Raw genomic sequence first — 24,087 nt, 5'->3', positions numbered from 1 at the left:
AGGAACAAAAAAATGGAGAATTTCAATTTCCAGAGATAACATCTTTTTTAAATGTAAAATGGTGATAGATGTATACATGTGTGTATAGTTTGTAAGTATTATATGTACACACCTTCTTGCTTATATATATTTTATACATTTATAAAATAGATTAAGGGAAGGCAATGACAAATACCTAATAAGGCATTTTAAATATAAGCAATTAAAAATGTCATCTTTCAGCAACTCTCAAGTTATTTAATCATCACTTTATACATGACACTTTCTGTATAATGATTAAATCACTCTGACATTTTATGAGCATGCTTTCAATTTTTTTTATGTCATTCATAAGGTGACAGTGGTATGGACTCTGATGTGGAAGAAGAGGCAGATGATGGCTCTAAGATGGGATCTGATTTAGTTAGTCAGTAAGTTAAAAACTTTCATTTTTATTTCAGAATTTCTTTGTTATCCCTTTGGTGATTTCTTACCTCAAGAATGTGATTGTTTTTCTGTGTTATGTTTATATAAAGTGATTCAACAATGTTGGATTGATCTTTTTACTTGTAATGATTAGTCCTTTTGGTATATATGAGAATGAAGTTAATTGCGTTCAGGATTAAGATGATTTTCTTAAACTACTGCTCAGATATAGGACTGCAACAATGCCAACCTCAAGCAGAATCACATTTCTCATTTGGAATTTGAATATATGTATCACTAGTGATCCCACTATTTATTAAATATTATACTTACTCTACCAAACATTATGTTAGTAGTTTAGAAGACTTTATCTCGCTGAATATCTTCTACATACCTATTAATGTTTGGTGATAATAGCTTCTTTTCATAGCTGAGATAGTAAGGTGGTTCACTTTATATAGGTACATATAATTTGATTATTGTGATGATGAAAAATACCTGATGTTTTGGGATGCTGACTAATCAAGAAGCAACATGCTAATTTCTTTTTCTAGATTATTCTGCTCTGCCATGGGCTCATCAAACTTTCACCCACTGATTTTATCATCTATTGATGATTTTTGCCTAAAACAATTTTTTTTTGGTAGTTGCCAAAGACTGACTTGTATCTCTGTTTGCAGACTTTGGCTATAGGCAGGAGCACAAATAAAAACAGGTATCCAGAGGCAGTAGCATAAATAAGTAGCACAGATTTAACCTGAAGCCTTGAGTATATTTTCATTTCTAATACAGTGCTATTGGGTAAGTATCACTGCAAAAAGATAATTTAATTTCATGTTATAACTGTGGAGGGCATCAAATAATCTACTTATACTGAAGCATTGAAGAAATCGTTGTATCTTGGTTGCCTCATAATCAGTAGATTTTTGGTCATCACATACATCTTGCCTAGGAGTGTCACAGGATGATTTATACTTACCCACAGAGTAGAAAATGTACACATTTCTAAGAAGTCTTGCTATTGATTTTCCTTCAAAATACTTAGCTTTAAATTGTCTACGTAGTATGCTAATCTAGTTCAGATAGTTTAACCATTTACAAGGCTTGTCACTTTTTAGTTTCTTTTTTTAATTTTTATTTATTTATTTATTCATTTATTTTTGACTGCGTTGGGTCTTTGTTGCTGTGCACAAGCTTTCTCTAGATGCAGTGAGCAGGGGCTACTCTTTGTTGCGGTGCGTGGGCTTCTCTTTGCAGTGGCTTCTGTTGTTGTGGAGCAGGGGCTCTAGGCGCGCGGGCTTCAGTAGATGTGGCACGTGGGCTCAGTAGTTGTGGCTCGCGGGCTCTAGAGCACAGGCTCAGTAGTTGTGGCGCATGACGGGCTTAGTTGCTCTGCAGCATGTGGGATCTTCCTGGATCAGGGATCAAACCCGTGTCCCGTGCATTGGCAGGCAGGGAAGTCCTTAGTTTCTTAAATTATCTAAATTAACCGTCTTGCTTCTTGATGTTTCTTACAGAGCATCAACTTCTGCTTGATTACATTTGTTTGCCTTTATTTAAGGCAAATGTTTTGCCTCTTTGCCTCTGCTTATTTTTCCCAGTTTTTGAGGTGTCAAGTTTAAGTCCATTATTGTTCACACCTGAACATTAATGCTACCTTTTCTACTGTCAGAAGCCATTTGATGGATAGCCAATCAGATTAGAAACTTAATTCTCTTAAAAAAAATTACAACAAAATACAGTATTTGACTTCTGAACTTTTCTAATGAAAAAAATGGTGATTAGATTCAAAGTGACTCTTGCAAAGAACCCACTTTTACAGTGTTACTGTAAGACAGATCATGTTAGCTTTTAAATGCTGCAATGAGCAGGTTAAGCAATCACAAATATTACCCAAAACTGTCATAGTAGCCACTTGTGGATCTGATAAGTGCCAGATCATTGGGATTCTTTTGAGTTATTTGAGAATATAGGCTTTTTTTTAAAAAAAGCTACAAGATGCCAAATAAATAATAATACTAAGCTAGAAGATGCCAAATAAGCTAAAGATGCCAGATAAATAATAATATTGAAGCTAACACTTACTGAGCCAGTAAGTGTTGTATGCCAGACACTGTTCTAATCACTTTATATGACTTCATTCACTCATTGGGTTTGTACAGCAACCTTGTGAGGTAGGTGGTATTAGCATCATCATTTTACAAATGGAAAGATAAGGCCCAGAAAGATTTGTGTGCCTGAGGTCACACAAATGAACGTGGAAGTAGGAGGAATGTTAGTTCTGAAGAGATTATATAAGCATTCATGTTAATGGACCTGGCTTTAAGACACTCAACCTTCCCTAAAATCACTTTATACATTTGTAAAATGTGGGTAATCCTTGCTTCAATAGGATTGTTGGGTTTAAATGAGCTAATGTGACTTGTTTGTTATTATTTGTTTACTATTTTATTATTAATAATCTTAGTTATGAATGGGGAGATATACTGCAGTGTGAAACAATGAAGGTGGGACAGGGAGTTAATGGGAGAAGATGCTGGCTTTAGTGCATATTCCTGACATTTGCTATGTGCTTTGTGCTTAAAGGGACAATTCAGTCCTGTTAATCTCTATAGAAGAGAACTGAACCTGGTGGGCAGACTTATAAAAACCTCGTTCCAGTGCTTCAACAGAGGGCTAAGTTAGTTAACACGTTTGGTCCTTGGTGCTGAAAATTTCCATGTTTTTTATTACCTGCTGGTTTTTTACTCTCTAATAAATAACAGTAGTCTGAGCTGTCCAGATGCTGAGGGAACAGTTACGAGTAGGCAAAGACCAATGAAAGGAGTTCAATAATTTGAGACAGGAAAATGAAGCTGAATAAGTTGAATAGGTAGCTTCTGTGGAACACAGAATTAATAGACTATAGGAAAGAAAACTTTAACAAAATAATGAAAACTCTCAAAGAAGTACAATTAGAGCACAAGTGTAGTTTTTTTTTAATAAATTTATTTATTTATCTTTCTATCTTTGGCTGCGTTGGGTCTTTGTTGCTGCACACAGGCTCTCTCTAGTTGCAGCGAGTGGGGGCTGGTGGCTTCTCTTGTTGCAGAGCATGGGCTCCAGGTGTGCGGGCTTCATTAGTTGTGGCACGTGGGCTCAGTAGTTGTGGCTTGGGCTCTAGAGCACAGGCTCATTAGTTGTGTCACGTGGGCTCAGTAGTTGTGGCTAGTGGGCTCTAGAGCACAGGCTCAATAGTTGTGGCATGCAGGCTTAGTTGTTCCACGGCATGTGGGATCTTCCCGGACCAGGACTCGAACCTGTGTCCCCTGCATTGTCAGGTGGACTCTTAACCACTGTTCCACCAGAGAAGTCCCCACAAATGTAGTTTTAGGAACTAAAAATAAATTCTGAATTCCTAAACTTAGTAGACAAACTGATAAAGAGGTTAGCTATGACTGGGGGCTACATCATTTTCCTAAGAAATCAAGTTGAATAAATAAACACAGAATAATAAAAACCACACACAAAAAGTATAAATCCTTATGTTTAACTCATGGCTACCTGGAAGACAATTTTAGACCTATCCTGAACATACTAGAAATTATAGAAAGAGAAACAAATAGCTAGAAAAGTATTGAAGAAATGATAGAATTAAAATTTTTGATTTAAAGACTTAATACTGTAAGGGCAAGGATAACGAGAAAACACCTGGTTATGGGCTGAATTATGTCCCTTCAAAATTCATATGTGGAAATCCCTAACCCCTACCACCTCTGAATGTAATCTCATTTGGAGATAAGGTCTTTAAAGAGGTAAATGGGACTTCCCTGGTGGTTCAGTGGTAAAGAATCCACCTTACAATGCAGGGGATGTGGGTTCAATCCCTGGTCAGGGAACTAGGATTCCACATGCCGTGGGGCAGCTGAGCCCATGCACCACAACTACTGAGCTCGCACGCCTCAACTAGAGCCCACGTGCCTCAGACTACAGAGCCCATGTGCCCTGGAGCGTGTGCACCACAGCTAGAGAAGAGAAAACCTACACACAACTAGAGAGAAGCCCACGCACTGCAAGGAAGAGCCCGAGTGCTGCAACTAAGACCTGATGCAGCCAAAAATAAAAATAAAATAAATAAACAAATAAATAATACATAATATTTAATATATTAATAAAAATAAATTTATTATATATTTATATATTAAATAAATAATCATAAACAAATAAATAATAAATAAATCTTTTTTTAAAAAAGAGGTGATTAAGTTAATCCAATCTGATTGGTGTCCTTTTAAGAAAAGAAAATTTGAGTACACTGAAAGACTCCAGGGCTGGGCACACACAGAGAAGAGCCATGTGAGGACACAGCCAGAAGGCAGCCATCTGCAAGCCTCAGAAGAAACCAAACCTGCAGACACCTTGATCTTTTACTTCTACCTTGTGGAACTGTGAGAAACACATTTTTGTCATTTAAGCCAGCCAGCCTTTGGTATTTTGTTATGGCAGCTTTAACAAACAAATACAAACTTACATGTACGTGTGTGTGTATATATTTCCCAGTGAAATTTTTTTCCCCAAACTTTTTATTTTGGAAAACTTCAAACTTATATAAAAGTTGAAAGAATGATGTAATGAACATCCATATACCCTCTACCTAGATTCAGCAACATTAACATCTTGCCATTTTTGCTTTTGCTCTCTCCTTATATTTATCCTTTTTCCCCAACAGCCATTTCTATTAGGCTGCTAGAGCTGCCATAGCAGAATACCACAGACTGCCTGGCTTAAACAACAGAAATTTATTTTCTCACAGTTCTGGAGGCTGAAAGTCTAGATCAGGGTACAGGCAGGGTTGTTTTCTCTGAGGCCTCTCTCCTTGGCTTGCAGATGGCTACCCTCTTGCTGCCTTTTCACTTGGTTGTCTTTCTCTTTGTGTGTGTGCCCCTGGTGTCTCTCCCTGTGTCTTAATCTCCCCTTATAAGGACACTAGTCAGATTGGATTAGCACCTACCATAATGGCCTTATTTTAAGTTAATTAGCTTTATAAAGGCCCTATCTCCAAAACAGTCAACATTCTTAGGCACTGGGGTTAGGGTTTCACATATGAATTCTTTGTGGGGAAACAGTTCGGCTCATAACCTATTAAAAAATAAGTTACAGATGTCATAACATTTCATGCTTAAACAATTCAGTGTGCACTTCCTAAAAATAAGGAGAGTTTTACAGCCACAATGCCATCATCACTTTTCAGAAATAAACAGTAATTCAAATAATATCATCTAATATATTGCCCATATAAAATTCCCCCAATTACTAAAAAAATTTATAGTTTACTTATTTATTTTAATTAATTAATTGATTGATTCTGATCCAGGATCCAGTTGGAATTCATGTGTTCTGTTTGATTGTTAGTATTTCAAAGCTTAATTTAAAGAGAAGATTTAGATATGAGAGAGAAAAGCTTAATGACTAGCCCAGGAACTTAGTTCACATCTTAAAGGAATTTTAAAAGTAACAAAATAAACCAAAAGAAAGTTGGAAAAATGAAACAACAAAGGTAAACATTAAAACTAAGAAACAGAAAACAAAAGGATAATTTAAATTTATTAACTTGATTTTTGTAAAGACAAGAAAATAAGATAAACTCTTCTTCGGTCTGATTAAGGAAATAGGTAGAGAGCAATTAAAATTGAGATTAGTGAGAAAGGAGGAGACAGAATCATAGGCATGTATGAGTTTAAAAGAATAATGAGAATCCAATGAGAATCCACATGCAGTATTGTATAAACAAACTTGAAGCGAGCAAATGTATGGTATTCTATCAAAATACAAATTAACCAAATTAACTTCTCCCAAAAGTGGAAAACTTGAAGAGATTAACAAAGAAGAAATTAGAAAGGTGAATAGAGATCTGTTGAAAAAGACAAGGTGAATTCACAACTGAATTATTATTTGCATGATGTAATGTGTTTAATGTGTTTACAGCTAATAAAACATTCAATAATGCATGCCATCTGTTACTATTTTCAAACAGATTACACCTGTGTTATTTAAATTAGTCCAAGCCCTAGAAAAAGATGAAAAGATCTTCAGTTTACTTTATGATTTCTGCATAGCTTTAATATCCCAGATTTCATAAATAGTGCCAAAAAAGTGTTCAGGGGATTATAGGCCTTCTCACTTGTGAATATAGATGTAAAAATTGTAAGTACAATATTAGCATATCGAATCCAGCAGTGTATCAGTGGGTAATTATGCTACTGACCAAGTAGGATTTACTCTAGGAATTTACAGGAGACTTCATTAGAAAGTCTATTAGCATAAGTCATTTCATCAAATTAAAAGAGAAAAATTACATGGTCAGATAAGTAGATGCTAAAAAGGCCTTTGCTAATATTCATCAGTCATTTCTAATATAAGCTGTAGGTAAAAAAGATATAGTAGAAAACTATTCAGATATGTAATGACCATTTGACCAAGCTTAACTACCCACTTGGTAAATTAAAATGACGAATCAGACAGGATCATTCATTTTCAATGTTTCTTGGAGGTTCTAGCAAATGCATTTAGACCAGAAAAACAAAAAACAACCGCGCCCCCCCACCCCCACCCAGACACACGCATGCAACATTGGTGGTAGGGAGTAATTAACTGGTCAAAGGCAGCTAAAAGAGATGGGATGATGGAAGCAGAGATTGGAGTGATGTACTTTGAAGATGGAAAAAGGAGCCACAAGCTAAGGAATGCAGGTGATCTTTCAGAAGCTGGAAAAGACAAGGAAATGGATTCTGCAGAAGAAATGTAGCACTACCTATACCTTGAATCTAGTGTCGTAAGACTAATTTGGGATTTCTGACCTCCACAACTGTAAGATAATAAATTCACATTGTTTTAAGCCACTAAATTTGTGGTGATTTTTGTTACAGTGGCAATAGAAAACTATGCAAGGTACTTGATTAAAACCTAGACATAAGCCAGAGTTTTAGATTGTTGCCTGTAACCATAGAGATGTTTTGCTCAATTTAAATATTAAAAAAATTTTTAAATAGTTCCAACATTTAAAAATCAAGTGATAACACGCCAAAGTTTGGATTTCTGACTTGCTTGAAAATCAGATCAAGCAACCTTTCCTGAGAGGGCAAAAAAAATTTGGAGCTGAGTGTAGGTACTCCCTTTTTGAGTGGTATATATATGTTTCACTTTGCCACATAGTACTTCATTTGCCTATATGCTTAATGTACAGAATGTCTAGAAAGTGAAACTCTGATTCAAGGGAAAATACATAAAGGCCAAAGGTTTGCCTTGGAACCAGTTCTGTCAGTTTGTCAGTGTCTTATCAACTGAGACATACACCTTTACCTTTTTATCCCAATTTTTTTTGTTTGTTTGTTTTGCGTTATGCGGACCTCTCACTGCTGTGGCCTCTCCCGTTGTGGAGCAACAGGCTCCGGACGCGCAAGCTCAGCGGCCATGGCTCACGGGCCCAGCCGCTCCGCGGCATGTGGGATCTTCCCAGACCGGGGCACGAACCCGTATCCCCTGCATTGGCAGGCGGACTCTCAACCACTGTGCCACCAGGGAAGCCCTATCCCAATTTTGATGAACAAAAAGAATTTTAAATAGGTCTAGATAAAGCAGTCTATGGTATTAAAGACACGTGAAAATTTTGATATTTTCTTTTAACGGCAACCTGTGTGCTTTTATTGTGGTGTTTAGTTAAGTAAATGAGCAACTTTGTATTGTACTGAGATAGTCTAAAAATTTTAGCATTTACAATTTTGCAGTGTTTTAAAACTTAGATATTGTGACAAGATTTGCACATGTTACAGATTACAAGTTGCTTAACAAGAACAACAATTTTAAGTAAATAAGGTAATATGCCTGGAATCAGAGCGCTGTCTTCATTTGGAAAAGAAGCTTTATTATAGCTAAAGTAACACTAAAAATGAGAACAGGTATTAGCTTGGCCTATAATGTGAGATGATTACACCCTAAAGAATATGTTTGTAGTGAAATTTAAATCTTGAATAGTGCAATAAAATAATCAGGATCGAGGTTTTATATAAAAAGAATAAAAATACAAACACTTTAGGGAAATCTTAACAATGTTTTAGAATTGATTTAATACCTTTATGAATTTTAAATTAATATGCTTTTAGTGAATGATATTAAGGGAGATGTCAGTGGAAATGAAGTTGTATTTCTCTATGGATAATAAGCAGTGATGAGATAATATTCCAGTTCTAGAAGGCAAAGAAATTTAAAAATCGAGATTCTCAAACTAAGGTATACTGCAAAGTAGGTTCTATAGGAGTGTTCTGGAACTATTGATCCTAGTCACTGCTTCTTAGCAGAGGATGGGCATGTTCTAAATTAGTTATTATCAAATTCTAGTTTTGGGTGATTAACTTTCTGAAAAAGCAAGATACTCCTGAACAGGCCTTAGAGCTTTTAGGTAATACATATAATTTGGACAACAACCCTTATAGTGGTATGTGGTAGAACTCTGATGCCATTTGTCAGTTGAATAAAAAGCGTTAGTTTTGTTTTTAGTAAGGGAGAAGCATTCATGTCCTTTTTGATAAGTTATAGCTGTCTTGTGGGTTCAGCTCAGCTGGCATTAGAGTATTGAGTTGAATTTGTTCCAATTCAGGCAACGCACTCCTTGGATTATGTACGTATAAATAACTTTCAAAGGGGCAATAGTACTAAGCCAAATGTGAACTCTCAGTAAGTGTCAATAAAACTAAACTTGTTGGGAATAAAAGAGTCCTTCATAAACTGCTATTATTAAGCTTCAAAGGAATAAAGCATTTGAATAAAATTTACAGTGCTCCGGAGCATTGAATTAATGGGCAGCATAAATCTACAGTACATAATTAAGCATTTTTATCAATAGATACAAAACTAGGCCTCAGGTAGACCCTAGACCCGGGCTTATTAGTAATAATACCTTCACAAATTGACCTGTGATTGATCTAACTCACATATCCCACTCTGGAATGTATGAGGTTGTTTTGTAACAGTTATTTGGTTGTTTTAACTCTATTATGAAAAATTTCAGTGTACGATGAACGCTTGAATACCTATCACCATGTTTCCTCCCATATTATTTTAAACCCCCTGCTTTCAACTTGATAACTTTGAAGCAGATGTTGACCCAGTTCTTTTTAAATATTTAGCAGATAGGCACCTCTCTAGAAGCTTTAGAACATTCCTTGAAATGGGAGGGCCTGAGCTTCTCAGAGGTCTTAGATAGGCTCTTCATTTGAATTGCAACTGTGTTTTCCATTGGGGAATTTTGAGGGTCTTGGGAAGGATTTTCTGGTTTTGTAACTGTCTACACACACAAAAAATCTTCCTTTGCGTTACAGAAAGCTGAGTTTTAAACTGTATCTGTTGTTGTTTTCCCATCAGTCATTTTAATGCCTCAGCCTGCTGCTCAAGCACTAGATTAGATGTAAGCAGGTAGTTTTCCTTTTTTCTGCTCTTCCCTTATGACTTTTTTAAAAAATGTAAGATTTTCTTAATCACTTATCTGATTCTTTGTATTAACTGTCTTTTCCATTTCACTTGAAAAATAAATTCACTGATGTTAAGTGCACTAAACTGGTTGTTAATGATTATTCTTTAATAACGCTGGTGCACTTCTCCCACCATTTGAAGTTTTTGCTTACCAAGAGTCACTTGTATTTGTTTCCAGTGCAGTTACTGTAGTTTTACAATATAGTTATATGAAAAAACAGGTGAAATATCAGTATAAAAAGATTATTTGATCACGCTGAATGCTTTGGAAAAACTCAAACTGCAGTTGTTTTTAGCTGTGGGATAACAACAGTAAAAGTTTGGGCAGCACTGTATAAATAAAGAGGGTTATTTTTTTTCTGCACTCAGATTTTTGTGCTTTAAATAAGCCAAAAGTAGAGATGTAGTCAATGGCTTATATGAGTAGGATGAGACTGAACTCTTTTCCATGGATTCGTATCAAAGATAAGACTTTATATCCAAAGGCTGATGAATGAAGATACATTTCTGTTTTATGTTAACCTAAAAAGCTTAAATTATATACGTAACTTTTTTTCTTTTTCTTTTTTAACATCTTTATTAGAGTATAATTGCTTTACAATGGTGTGTTACTTTCTGCTTTATAACAAACTGAATCAGTTATACATATACATGTATCCCCATATCTCTTCTCTTTTGCGGCTCCCTCCCTCCCACCCTCCCTATCCCACCCTTCTAGGTGGTCACAAAGCACCGAGCTTTTCTCCCTGTGCTATGCGGCTGCTTCCCACTAGCTATCTATTTTACATTTGGCAGTGTATATATGTCCATGCCACTCTCTCACTCTGTCACAGCTTACCGTTCCCCCTCCCCATATCCTCAAGTCCATTCTGTAATAGGTCTCTGTCTTTATTCCCGTCTTGCCCCTAGGTTCCTCATGACCATTTTTTTCCCCTAAGATTCCATATATACGTGTTAGGATATGGTATTTGTTTTTCTCTTTCTGACTTACTTCACTCTGTATGACAGACTCTAGGTCCATCCACCTCATTACAAATAACTCAATTTCGTTTCTTTTTATGGCTGAGTAATATTCCAGTGTATATATGTGCCACATCTTCTTTATCCATTCATCTGTTGATGACACTTAGGTTGCTTCCATGTCCTGGCTATTGTAAGTAGAGCTGCAATGAACATTTTGGTACATGACTCTCTTTGAATTATTATTTTCTCAGGGTATATGCCCAGTAGTGGGATTGCTGGGTCATATAGAAGTTCTCTTTTTAGTTTTTTAAGGAACCTTCATACTGTTCTCCATAGTGGCTGTATCAATTTACATTCCCACCAACAGTGCAAGAGGGTTCTCTTTTCTCCACACCCTCTCCAGCACTTATTGTTTCTAGATTTTTTGACGATGGCCATCCTGACTGGTGTGAGATGATATCTCATTGTAGTTTTGATTTGCATTTCTCTAATGAATAATGATGTTGAGCATTCTTTCATGTGTTTGTTGGCAATCTGTATATCTTCTTTGGAGAAATGTCTATTTAGGTCTTCTGCCCATTTTTGGATTGGGTTGTTTGTTTTCTGATATTGAGCTGCAAGAGCTGCTTGTATATTTTGGAGATTAATCCTTTGTCAGTTGCTTCATTTGCGAATATTTTCTCCCATTCTGAGGGTTCTCTTTTTGTCTTGTTTATGGTTTCCTTTGCTGTGCAGAAGCTTTGAAGTTTCATTAGGTGCCATTTGTTTATTTTGGTTTTTATTTCCATTTCTCTAGGAGGTAGGTCAAAAAGGATCTTGCTGTGATTTATGTCACAGAGTGCTCTGCCTATGTTTTTCTCTAGGACTTTGATAGTGTCTGGCCTTACATTTAGGTCTTTAATCCATTTTGAGTTTATTTTTGTGTATGGTGTTAGGGAGTGTTCTAATTTCATACTTATACATGTAGCTGTCCAGTTTTCCCAGCAGCACTTACTGAAGAGGCTATCTTTTCTCCATTGTATATTCTTGCCTCCTTTATCAAACATAAGGTGATCATATGTGTGTGGGTTTATCTCAGGGCTTTCTATCCTATTTCTGTTTTTGTGCCAGTACCATACTATCTTGATTACTGTAGCTTTGTAGTATAGTCTGAAGTCAGGGAGCCTGATTCCTCCAGCTCCGTTTTTCTTTCTCAAGGTTGCTTTGGCTATTCGGGGCCTTTTGTGTTTCCATACAAATTGTGAAATTTTTTATTCTAGTTCTGTGAAAAACGCCAGTAGTTGGATAGGGATTGCATTGAATCTGTAGATAGCTTTGGGTAGTATGGTCATTTTCACAATGTTGATTCTTCCAATCCAAGAACATGGTATATGTCTCCATCTATTTGTATCATCTTTAATTTCTTTCATCAGTGTCTTATAATTTTCTGCATACACGTCTTTTGTCTCCTTAGGAAGGTTTATTCCTAGATAGTTTATTCTTTTTGTTGCAATGGTAAATGGGAATGTTTTCTTAATTTCACTTTCAGATTTTTCATCATTAGTGTATAGGAATGCTAGAGATTTCTTAGCATTAATTTTGTATCCTGCAACTTTACCAAATTCATTGAATAGCTCTAGTAGTTTTCTGGAAGCATCTTTAGGATTCTCTATATATAGTATCACATCATCCGCAAACAGTGACAGTTTTACTTCTTCTTTTCCGATTTGGGTTCCTTTTATTTCTTTTTCTTCTCTGACTGCTGTGGCTAAAACATCCAAAACTATGTTGAATGATAGTGGTGAGAGTGGGAACCTTGTCTTGTTCCTGATCTTAGTGGAAATGGTTTCAGGTTTTCACCATTGAGGACGATGTTGGCTGTGGGTTTGTCATATATGGCCTTTATTATCTTGAGGAAAGTTCCATCTATGCCTACTTTCTGGAAGGTTTTTATCCTAAATGGGTGTTGAATTTTGTCAAAAGTTTTCTCTGCATCTATTGAGATGATTATATGGTTTATCTCCTTCAATTTGATAATATGGTGTATCACATTGATTGATTTGCATATATTGAAGAATCCTTGCATTCCTGGGATAAGCCCCACTTGATCATGGTGTATGACCCTTTTAATGTGCTGTTGGATTCTGTTTGCTAGTATTTTGTTGAGGAGTTTTGCATCTATGTTCATCAGTGATATTGGCCTATAGTTTTCTTTCTTTGTGACATCTTTGTCTGGTTTCGGTATCAGGGTGATGGTGGTCTTGTAGAATGAGTGTTCCTCCCCCTGCTATATATTGGTAGAGTTTGAGAAGGATGGGTGTTAGCTCTTCTCTAAATGTTTGATAGAATTCACCTGTGAAGCCATCTGGTTCTGGGCTTTTGTTTGTTGGAAGATTTTTAATCACAGTTTGAATTTCAGTGCTTGTGATTGGTCTGTTCATATTTTCTATTTCTTCCTGGTTCAGTCTCGGAAGTTTGTGCATTTCTAAGAATTTGTCCATTTCTTCCAGGTTGTCCATTTTATTGGCATAGAGTTGCTTGTAGTAATCTCTCATAATGCTTTGTATTGCTGCAGTGTAAGTTGTTACTTCTACTTTTTCATTTCTAAGTCTATTGATTTGAGTCTTCTCCCTTTTTGTCTTGATGAGTCTGCCTAATGGTTTGTCAGTTTTGTTTATCTTCTCAAAAAACTAGCTTTTAGTATTATTGATCTTTGCTATCATTTCCTTCATTTCTTTTTCATTTATTTCTGATCTGATCTTTATGACTTCTTTCCTTCTGCTAACTTTGGGGTTTTTTTGTTCTTCTTTCTCTAATTGCTTTAGGTGTAAGGTTAGGTTGTTTATTTGAGGTGTTTCTTTTTTCTTAAGGGAGGATTGTATTGCTGTAAACTTCCCTCTTAAAACTGCTTTTGCTGCATCCCATAGGTTTTGGGTCGTCATGTTTTCATTGTCATTTGTTTCGAGGTATTTTTTGATTTCCTCTTTGATTTCTTCAGTGATCTCTTGGTTATTGTGTATTGTTTAGCCTCCATGTGTTTGTATTTTTTTCAGATTTTTTCCTGTAATTGATATCTGGTCTCATAGCGTTGTGGTTGGAAAAGATACTTGATACGATTTCAATTTTCTTAAATTTACCAAGGCTTGATTTGTGACCCAAGATATGATCTTTCGTGGAGAATGTTCCATGAGCACTTGAGAAAAATGTGTATTCTGTTGTTTTTGGATGGAATGCCCTATAAATATCAGTTAAGTCCATCTTGTTTAATGTATCATTTAAAGCTTGTGTTTATTTATGTATTTTCATTTTGGATGATCTGTCCATTGGTGAAAGTGGGGTGTTAAAGTCCCCTACTATTATTGTGTTACTGTCAATTTCCCCTTTTATGGCTGTTAGTATTTGCCTTATGTATTGAGGTGCTCCTATGTTGGGTGCCTAAATGTTTACAATTGTTATATCTTCTTCTTGGATTGATCCCTTGATCATTATGTACTGTCCTTCTTTGTCTCTTCTAATAGTCTTTATTTTAAAGTCGATTTTGTCTGATGTGAGAATTGCTACTCCAGCTTTCTTTTGATTTCCATTTGCATGGAATATCTTTTTCCATCCCCTCACTTTTAGTCTGTATGTGTCCCTAGGTCTGAAGTGGGTCTCTTGTAGACAGCATATATACTGGTCTTATTTTTGTATCCATTCAGCCAGTCTGTGTCTTTTGGTTGGAGCATTTAATCCATTTACATTCAAGGTAATTATCGATATGTTTGTTCCTATTACCATTTTCTTAATTGTTTTGGGTTTGTTATTGTAGATCTTTTCCTTCTCTTGTGTTTCCTGCCTAGAGAAGTTCCTTTAGCATTTGTTGTCAAGCTGGTTTGGTGGTGCTGAATTCTCTTAGCTTTTGCTTGTCTGTACAGGTTTTAATTCCTCCATCAAATCTGAATGAGATCCTTGCTGGGTAGAGTAATCTTGGTTGTAGGTTTTTCCCTTTCATCACTTTAAATATGTCCTGCTACTCCCTTCTGGCTTGCAGAGTTTCTCCTGAAAGATAAGCTGTTAACCTTATGGGGATTCCCTTGTGTGTTATTTGTTGTTTTTCCCTTGCTGCTTATAATATGTTTTCTTTGTATTTAATTTTTGACAGTTTGATTAATATGTGTCTTGGCATGTTTCTCCTTGGATTTTTCCTGTATGGGACTCTCTGTGCTTCCTTGAGTTGATTAACTATTTCCTTTCCCATATTAGGGAAGTTTTCAACTATAATCTCTTCAAATATTTTCTCAGTCCTTTTCTTTTTCTCTTCTTCTACTGGGACCCCTGTAAGTCACATGTTGGTGCATTTAATATTGTCCCAGAGGTCTCTGAGACTGTCCTCAATTCTTTTCATTCTTTTTTCTTTATTCTGCTCTGCAGTAGTTATTTCACTATTTTATCTTCCAGGTCACTTATCCGTTCTTCTGCCTCAGTTATTCTGCTATTGATCCTTTCTAGATAATTTTTAATTTCATTTATTGTGTTATTCATCATTGTTTGTTTGCTCTTTAGTTCTTCTAGGTCCTTGTTAAACGTTTCTTGTATTTTCTCTTTTCTATTTACAAGATTTTCGATCATCTTTATTATCATTATTCTGAATTCTTTTCAGGTAGACTGCCTGTTTCCTTTTCATTTGTTAGGTCTGGTGGGTTTTTACCTTGCTCCTTCATCTGCTGTGTGTTTTTCTGTCTTCATTTTGCTTAGGTTACTGTGTTTGGGGTCTCCTTTTTGCAGGCTGCAGGTTTGTAGTTCCCATTGTTTTTGGTGTCTATCCCAAGTGGCTAAGGTTGGTTCAGTGGGCTGTGTAGGCTTTCTGGTGGAGGGGACTAGCGCCTGTGTCCTGGTTGATGAGGCTGGATCTTGTCTTGTCTTTCTGGTGGGCAGGTCCACGTCTGGTGGTGTGTTTTGGGGTGTCTGTGACCTTATGATTTTAGGCAACCCCTCTGCTAATGGATGGGGCTGTGTTCCTGTCTTGCTAATTGTTTCGCATAGGGTGTCCAGCACTGTAGCTTGCTGGTCGTTGAGTGAAGCTGAGTCTTGGCATGGAGATGGAGATCTCTGGGAGATTTTCGCCGTTTGATATTACATGTGGCTGGGAGGTCTCTTGTGGACAAGTGTCCTAAACTTGGCTCTCCCACCTCAGAGGCACAGCCCTGACGCCTGGCTGGAGCACCGAGAGCCTTTCATCCTCACAGCTCAGAATAAAAGGGAGAAAGAAAGAAAGAAGATAAAATAAAATTAAAAAAAATAAAGTAAAATAAAGTTATTAAAATAATTATTAAGAAAAATTTTTTAAAAAGTTAAAAAAAGCAAACACACACCAAAAACAGGCGGAACCCTAGGACAAATGGTAAAAGCAAAGCTATACAGACAAAATCACACACAGAAGCATACACACTCGCAAAAGGAGAAAAAGGGAAAAAATGCATATATATCTTTGCTCCCAAAGTCCACCTCCTCAGTTTGGGATGATTCGTTGTCTATTCAGGTATTCCACAGATGCAGGGTACATCAAGTTGATTGTGGAGATTTAATCCTCAGCTCCTGAGGTTGCTGGGAGAAATTTCGCTTTCCCTTCTTTGTTTGCACAGCTCCTGGGGCTCCGCTTTGAATTTGGCCCCGCCTCTGCGTGTAGGTCGCCTGAGGGCACCTGTTCTTCGCTCACACAGGACGGGGTTAAAGGAGCAGCTGATTTGGCAGCTCCGGCTCACTCAGGCCGGGCAGAGGGAGGGGTATGGATGCAGGGCGAGCCTGCAGCAGCAGAGGCCGTCGTGACATTGCACCAGCCTGAGGCACACCGTGTGTTCTCCCGGGGAGGTTGTCTCTGGATCCCGGGACCATGGCAGTGGCGGGCTGCACAGGCTCCCAGGAGGGGAGGTCTGGAGAGTCACCTCTGCTTGCACACAGACTTATTCGTGGCGGCAGCAGCAGTCTTAGAGTCCCATGCCCGTCTCTGGGGTCCGCGCTGATAGCCGCGGCTCGCGCCGTCTCTGGAGCTCCTTTAAGGGGTGCTCTTAATCCCCTCTCCTTGTGCACCAGGAAACAAAGAGGCCAGAAAAAGTCTCTTGCCTCTTCGGCAGCTCCAGACTTTTCCCGGACTCCCTCCCCGCTAGCTGTGGTGCATTGGCCCCCTTCAGGCTGTGTTCACGCCTCCAACCCCAGTCCTCTCCCTGCTCTCCAAGCCCGAGCCTCAGCTCCCAGCCCCGCCCATCCCGGCGGGTGAGCAGACAAGCCTCTCGCGCTGGTGAGTGCTGGTCGGCACCGATCCTCTGTGCGGGAATATCCCCGCTTTGCTCTCCGCTCCCCTGTTGCTGCGCTCTCCTCCGTGGCTCGGAAGCTTCTCCCCTCCGCCACCCGCAGTCTCCGCCCATGAAGGGCCTTTCTAGTGTGTGTAAACCTTTCCTCCTTCACAGCTCCCTCCCACTGGTGCAGGTCCCATCCCTATTCTTTTGTCTCTGTTTATTCTTTTTTCTTTTGCCATACCCAGGTACGTGGGGAGTTTCTTGCCTTTTGGGAGGTCTGAGGTCTTCTGCCAGTGTGCAGTAGGTGTTCTGTAAGAGTTGTTCCACATGTAGATGTATTTACGATGTATTTGTGGGAAGGAAGGTGATCTCTGCATCTTCGTCTTCCGCCATCTTGAAGCTACTCCTATATGTAACTTTTAAAAGTGTTTCCCTGTGTTAATAAAATATTTTTTTTTTCAGTTAAGTGATACCATCTTGTCAGAGTTAGACAAAAGGGACTTCACTGTATTAGGTTGTTCTTGTGTTTATTTTTTTATTACGAAAATTGTCAAGTGTATAGAAAAGTAGAGAGATCAGTATAATGAAACCCCCAAATAACTATTGCCTAGGCCTAACAATTATTACAGTTTTCCATATTTATTTTATCTATTTTCTTGAAGTACTGTGAGTTGATTCTACATATTTATGTTTGAATTTTCAGCAAATGAGTACATTTTCCCACATAGCCACATATCTTGTGTGTGTTATTTAACAGCTTATTTATTTGAATGGTAAATGTATGCGCATAGTATAAAGTTTTTTAAAGTATATAGTGAAAATAAGTCTCACTCTTTTTTCTGTTCCCCATTCTGAATCCCTTCTTGTAGGCAACCACAGTAAACCAGTTTCTTGTGTATCCTCCCAGAGAAATTGTATACATTTACAAATGTATAATTGTATGTATAGTTTTTCTTGTCACGCAAATGGTAGCATACTGTGCAAACTGTTCCATACCCTTTTTTGTTTAATTTTTTCCATTTAATAGTATGACTTTTTTGGATTTTGTTCTACCTAGTGCATATAAGGCTTCATACACACACACACGCGCGCGCACACACACACACACACACCCCTGTATACTATTCCATTGTTGAATATAACAAAAGTCTATCTATAGACATTTAAGTGTTTACTGTCTTCTGTTAACTGTATATGATGAGTATCTCTGTATATAAGTAATCTTGTTCTTCTGGACATTTAAGTGTTTACTGTCTTCTGCTACTGCATATGATATGAGTATCTCTGTATGTAAGTCATCTTGTTTTTCTGTGATTATATAAAGCCCTATAAGTTAATTGTTGGATCAGATGTTTGGGCATTTGAAATTTTAATAGATACTGCCTAATTGACTTTCAGAGTTTAAATCAATTTATACCCCTCCCCCAAAATGTGGAATACATGTTTTCATATACTTTAGCTAATATAATGTTATCTAACATTTTGATCTTTGTTCATCTGATAGGTAAAAAAGGATATCTCATTGGAATTTTAATTTATATTCTCTGAGTGAAATTGACTGTTTTTCCATATATTACAAAGCTATTTGAATTTCCTTTTTCTGTGAGCTTTGTCATTTTTGTTTACCTTGTGTGTGTATGTAGGTAGAGGGCTTCGGTCTTTTTTTTTAAATTAATTTATTTTATTATTATTATTTGTTTTGGGCGCACTGGGTCTTTGTTGGGGTGCACGAGCTTTCTCTAGTTGCGGTGAGTGGAGGCTGCTCTTCATTGCGGTGCACAGGCTTCTCTTTGCTGTGGCTTCTCTTGTTGCAGAGCATGGGCTCTAGGCGCACAGGTTTCAGTAGTTGCAGCATGCAGGCTCAGTAGTTGCAGCATGCAGGCTCAGTAGTTGCGGTATGCAGGCTCACTAGTTGTGGCTTGCGGGCTCTAGAGGGCAGGCTCAGTAGTTGGGGCACATGGGCTTAGTTGCTCTACTGCATGTGGGATCTTCCTGGACCAGGGATTGAATCCATGTCCCCTGCATTGGCAGGAGGATTCTTAACCACTGCGCCACCAGGGAAGTCCCCTCTGGTCTTTTTAATCCGTTGTTTGTGATGTGGGTTGCAATTCTTTTTCTTTTTGCTTGTTGCTTTTTTTTTTTTTTACTTTGTTTATGGCTTTTATTGTTCTTTTGCACATGCATAAATATTTCATGTTTATGTAGTCTGATTTTATCAATCTTTTATGGTTCCTGGGTTTTATATTTACAAAAGTCCTTCTCTATTCTGAAATTATAAAAAGTATTTTTCATACTTTCTCTTAGTACTTTATGGTTTTTTTAAATGTTTAAATCTTTCATCCATTTGGAATTTGTTTTGGTTACCAGTTGTATTTGCTCATGTCTGTCTTTTCATGGAAATTTTCCACTGTAAAATAATAATTCTGTCTTGATGATTTAATAGCATATCTTAGTTTTTCCAGTAGAAAGAAGTATTTTCCTATGAGGTCTTGGGGTCAAATTTTGAATGAAAACTGACCTGATACTTTGAGATATAGATGATGGCTACATATAATTTTTAATATTACCGCTTGGAGAACTATTTCTTTAAGTAGGAGAAAGTCTGCATAAATGTAAAGAATGAAGGTTCTAGAGTTAAACTGCCTGCACTTTTAGCAGCAGAATTCCACAGCTTACTATCTCTCTGACCTTTGGCAAGTTAGTTAACCTCTCTGGGCCTCAATTTCCTTGTTTGGAGAATAGGGGTAATATCAGTACCTACTCATAGGATTGTGATGATGATTAAATGGGAAAAGATTGTAAAGTGCTTAGAATAGTAGTTGTTGAAATGCATTGAAAAAAATGTTGCTGTATTTGCTCTAGAATTTTTACTATGAATCACTGAATTTTTACCTTGAGTCACACAATCACTGTTCTTAAAATTCCACTTTAGATTGATGAGTATTGGGGATTCCCTTCCCCAAATTCCTTTTATGAAAGCCTAAAGAAAGCAAAAGAATTCATTGTGATTTTTAAAATTATTATTCTTTACTGCTACTGCTTTTTAAAAATTTATTGCTTACAAGTGTCTAACTTTTTCATTTATTACAAACATAGTTTAAATTAAGAGAAAACTATTGTATACATATTTTAAAGCATAAAAGGATTTTTTTCACAAATGAGATCAATTTGTTAAATTGCCATTACTTCTGTATGCTAAATTCTTTTAGACATAGTATATGTATTATAAAGGGCTTGACTGTGTGCTTTTTGGCTGGTAAAGGGTGATAAATTGGTTATCTGTACACCACTTATGTTCTTGTGTCCTTCTAAATTAGCTGTAATACTTAGGCAGACTATTCTATATAATAACTTTATCAGAAATAACAGAATACGTTTTTCAGAAAACCTTCACAGAAAGTACTACTAATCATTGACAGTATTGCGACTTAATGCTTAGATAGGACTCCACATTCAAAGTAGTAGGATATTTACACATCCTACTTGTGCACCTTTAAATAAAGCACTTATAAAGTGATCTCATACAATTTTTAAAACTGGAAAAGGCTTGAAAGCAGGAATATAGGGATAGAACAAAGAGGAGAACCTCTGTGATTCCCTTTAGTCACTTTTATATAGATTAGAGCCCCCATTTAGAGAATTGACTTATTTACAAAAACTTGGAGTTGTGGGGGGCAATTTATAGAATGAATTCTTAGAGAATCATGGATCAGAGAAACTGGAGTATGGTAACTGATTTTTGGAATTATGTTATTTGGGGAAAGGAAATGGAAACAAGGGTTAAATTTTGCTATCTTGAGGAATGAGCTTGCTGAGGGAAACACTAGAGATGTGAATTTATTTGCTATTTGGAAAGGCCCTTTGAGAAAGATTGTTTTGCTCCATTCCATAGTGTTTGAGGGTTACATTTGAGCACTAGGTGATTTCATTTTTCTGAACTTGTTCTAAGGCTTTGTGGTACCCCAACTTAAAACATATTAACAGTGTAATTTAGATACAAAAATATTAAAAGTGTAATTTAGATAAAAGTGTAATTTAGTTTTGGTTTTTTTTTTTTTACTGTATAGTTATGCAGGTTTGGACAAATTTATCTACCATCACAGCCACAATATAGACCCGTTCCATCATACCCAGAATTTCCCCCATGGCTCTTTGTAGTCCACTCCTTCTCCTGTGTCCAACCCTTGACAACCTGATTTATGTCCTCACACTTTTTCTTTTCCCAGAATGTCATATAGATAAATACAGTATATAGGCTTCTTTCACTTAGCATAATGCATTTGAGATTCACTTATGTTGCTGTGTATATAAGTAGTTCCTTCCTTTTCCTTGCTGAGTAGTTGATATTCCATTGCGTGGGTGAACCACAGTTTGCTTATGCATTCTCCAGTTCAGGTAATATAGTAGGCAGAAAAATGACTCTCTGATCTCCAGAACTTAAGAATGTGTTACTTTATATATTGAGAAAAGGGACTTTACAGATTTGGTTAAGGTTAAGGACTTTGAGATGGGGAGATTATCCTGGATTATCCAGGTTATCCCAGTCTCGTCACACTGAGTTATTAAAAGTGGAAGAGGAAGACAGAAGAAGAGTAGGTCAGAGAGATGTGACATGAGAAGACCTTGACTGGAAGCTGGATAAGCAGCAAGGCAACAGGGATTTTGGCCCTACCATCTCAGAGAACAAATTTATGCCAACAATCCAAATGAGCAGGAAATGAATTCTCCCCTAGAGTCTCCAGAAAAGAGTGCAGCCTGTGGACACTGATTTTAGTCCAGTGAGACCCCTCCCAGACTTCTGACCTACAGAACGGTGATACACATTTACGTTGTTGTTTTAAACTATTGACCATATATGTGTTAGATCTGTTTCTGTACTCTATTCTGTTTTATTAATCCAGATGTTTATCCTTTCTCTAATACCATTACTATCTTGGTTACTGTAGCTTTTTACTCTTGAAATGTGATAGTGTGCATCCTTAAACTTGGTTATTCTTTTTCACAATTGTTTTGGCTACTCTAGTTTCTTTGCCTGTCTCTTATTTTTAATAGTAGAAAGCTCATAACATGATAAGCTGGCATCATTCAGCCTCTAGTTTTACTCCCAGGATAGTGGCGAGAACCAAGGGTATATCTATCGTTATGCCAGTTTGCCTGATTCTTTGTTAGCTGACTTTTTCCAAAGTGGGAGGAATCCTTCTGGTTTGGTTCTCTCTTTATCCTTCTGTTGAGGTCTCTTCCCAGTATTTTTCTTTTAGACAAGAAATTGATTTTTTTTTTCTGTTTAGCAATATATTTTAAACCTTAGTAATTCACATGTGTGGTTGTTCTTGATTAAGTCCTACAGATCTCCCCAGTGTATTACTCTGATTTTAAAAAACAAATTCATTGGAGTTATAAGAAAGCATCACTCATAGAACCATATTTGGAGTAAAAGAAAGAAAGTTGGACTGATATTGGTTTGAGAACTTAAATCCCGAGGATAGATATAGGGCTCTTTTATAATTCAAGGCCAAGATTGTAAATTAAGGTGCTTTAAGGAGCATTGCAGATGGGAGAAGAGAATTGGGGAAATAAAAACTGTCTTTTTTTTTTCTTAATGGAAAAGACGACAAAAAACATTGCAAGATTCTTAACCCAAGCCAGATTTTTAGTGTGTTCCTTCCCTCCCCCCTTTTTTCTCTTCACCTCTTCTCTCTCCAGTTGTTATAAAATTCTTATATGGTTTTAAAGCGTTTGATAGAAATATTTAAATGTAATTTAACTATAAATTGGAATTCCTTTAGTTTTCCTCACTCTGACACTTAGTATGTTTTATTATGTTGGGGGAGACATAATTTTCTTACACTTTAAGACATTTCCTTTTTTGTTTCTGTCTTGCCTTTTATGCTCTTTAGTGAAAATGTTTAAATTGCATTACAGAACTCTGAATGTCTATGATAATTTTAGTTGCAAATCTACGTCTTGGAAAAATTAAAATTCCAAACTATTTTCTGGAACATTTTTTCAGCTTCAGATGGTAGTGATGTAAAAGCATCTAGCTTTTTACTTTTCAGCCACAAGGTGGTGTACTACCTCTACTGTCTGAAGTTTTTTTTGGTGATTTTCTTCAACAGTCTGATCAAATCCAACTTAAGAGAAAACAGAACATTATAAACATTCACTTTGGGCAATAAAAAAATTTGTTTATGACAGCAGATAGACTTTATAGAGGGGTCCAGTTTTATTTGAAGGGGATTCAAGGAGCTTTCACAGAGAAAATCAAATAATGCATAAAATAATGCACTTCACTACATTATTATTAATTTAAAATTTTTATTTGGAAATAATTTCAGAATTATTAAAATGTTGCAGGAATAAGAATAGTACAAGAAACATACATATATTCTGTACCTGGATTTACCTATTATTAACATTTAGTCCCATTTGCACACCTTCTCTTTATATACTTGTATATTTTCTTCTGAAACATTTGAGGCTAAGTTACATACATCATGACACTTTACCTCTAAATACTACATTGTACTTTTCCTAAAATAGTGATATTCTTTTTCATATAACCGCAATACATTGTTAACTTCAGTAAATTCAGCTTTAGTAAATTTAACATTGATACTTTTATCCAATCTGCCATCAGTATTTTAGTTTGTCACTTGATTCAGTAATATCCTTTATAATGTTTTCCCCTCCAGTTGAGCAGTCTCAAGTCAGTTATAACATTTAATTGTCATGACTCTTTAGCCTCCTTTAACCTGGAATATTTCCACAGCCTTTCTTTGTCTTTTATAACATTGACTTTAACTCCCCTCCCTCTTTTTAATAGAACATTACTCATTTCCACTTGCAGTTTGTCTCATGATTCCTCATGATATAGATTATACATTCTCAGCTATAATGTTGCGTGAGTGATGTTGTGTCTTTATTAGGTATTGCATATGCCCATGGTCCTTTTAATGGTGACGTT

The 24,087-nt window shown here is 36.6% G+C and overlaps 1 protein-coding gene across 2 annotated transcripts in view; it reads left to right on the top strand.

The window, feature by feature from the left end:
- The window catches only part of CAAP1 (caspase activity and apoptosis inhibitor 1), a 51,674-nt gene that overhangs the window by 6,555 nt on the left and 21,032 nt on the right, over positions 1-24,087 (top strand). For both annotated transcript variants that reach the window (XM_030830331.2, XM_030830332.2), the window contains exon 4: positions 335-410. In XM_030830331.2, coding sequence (XP_030686191.1) covers positions 335-410 — 76 coding nt within the window. The remainder of the gene's footprint in view (positions 1-334; positions 411-24,087) is intronic.

Source organism: Globicephala melas, chromosome 6 (genome assembly GCF_963455315.2).
Source record: "Globicephala melas chromosome 6, mGloMel1.2, whole genome shotgun sequence".
Lineage (NCBI taxonomy): Eukaryota > Metazoa > Chordata > Mammalia > Artiodactyla > Delphinidae > Globicephala > Globicephala melas.
This window is presented reverse-complemented; position numbering and strand designations above follow the sequence as displayed.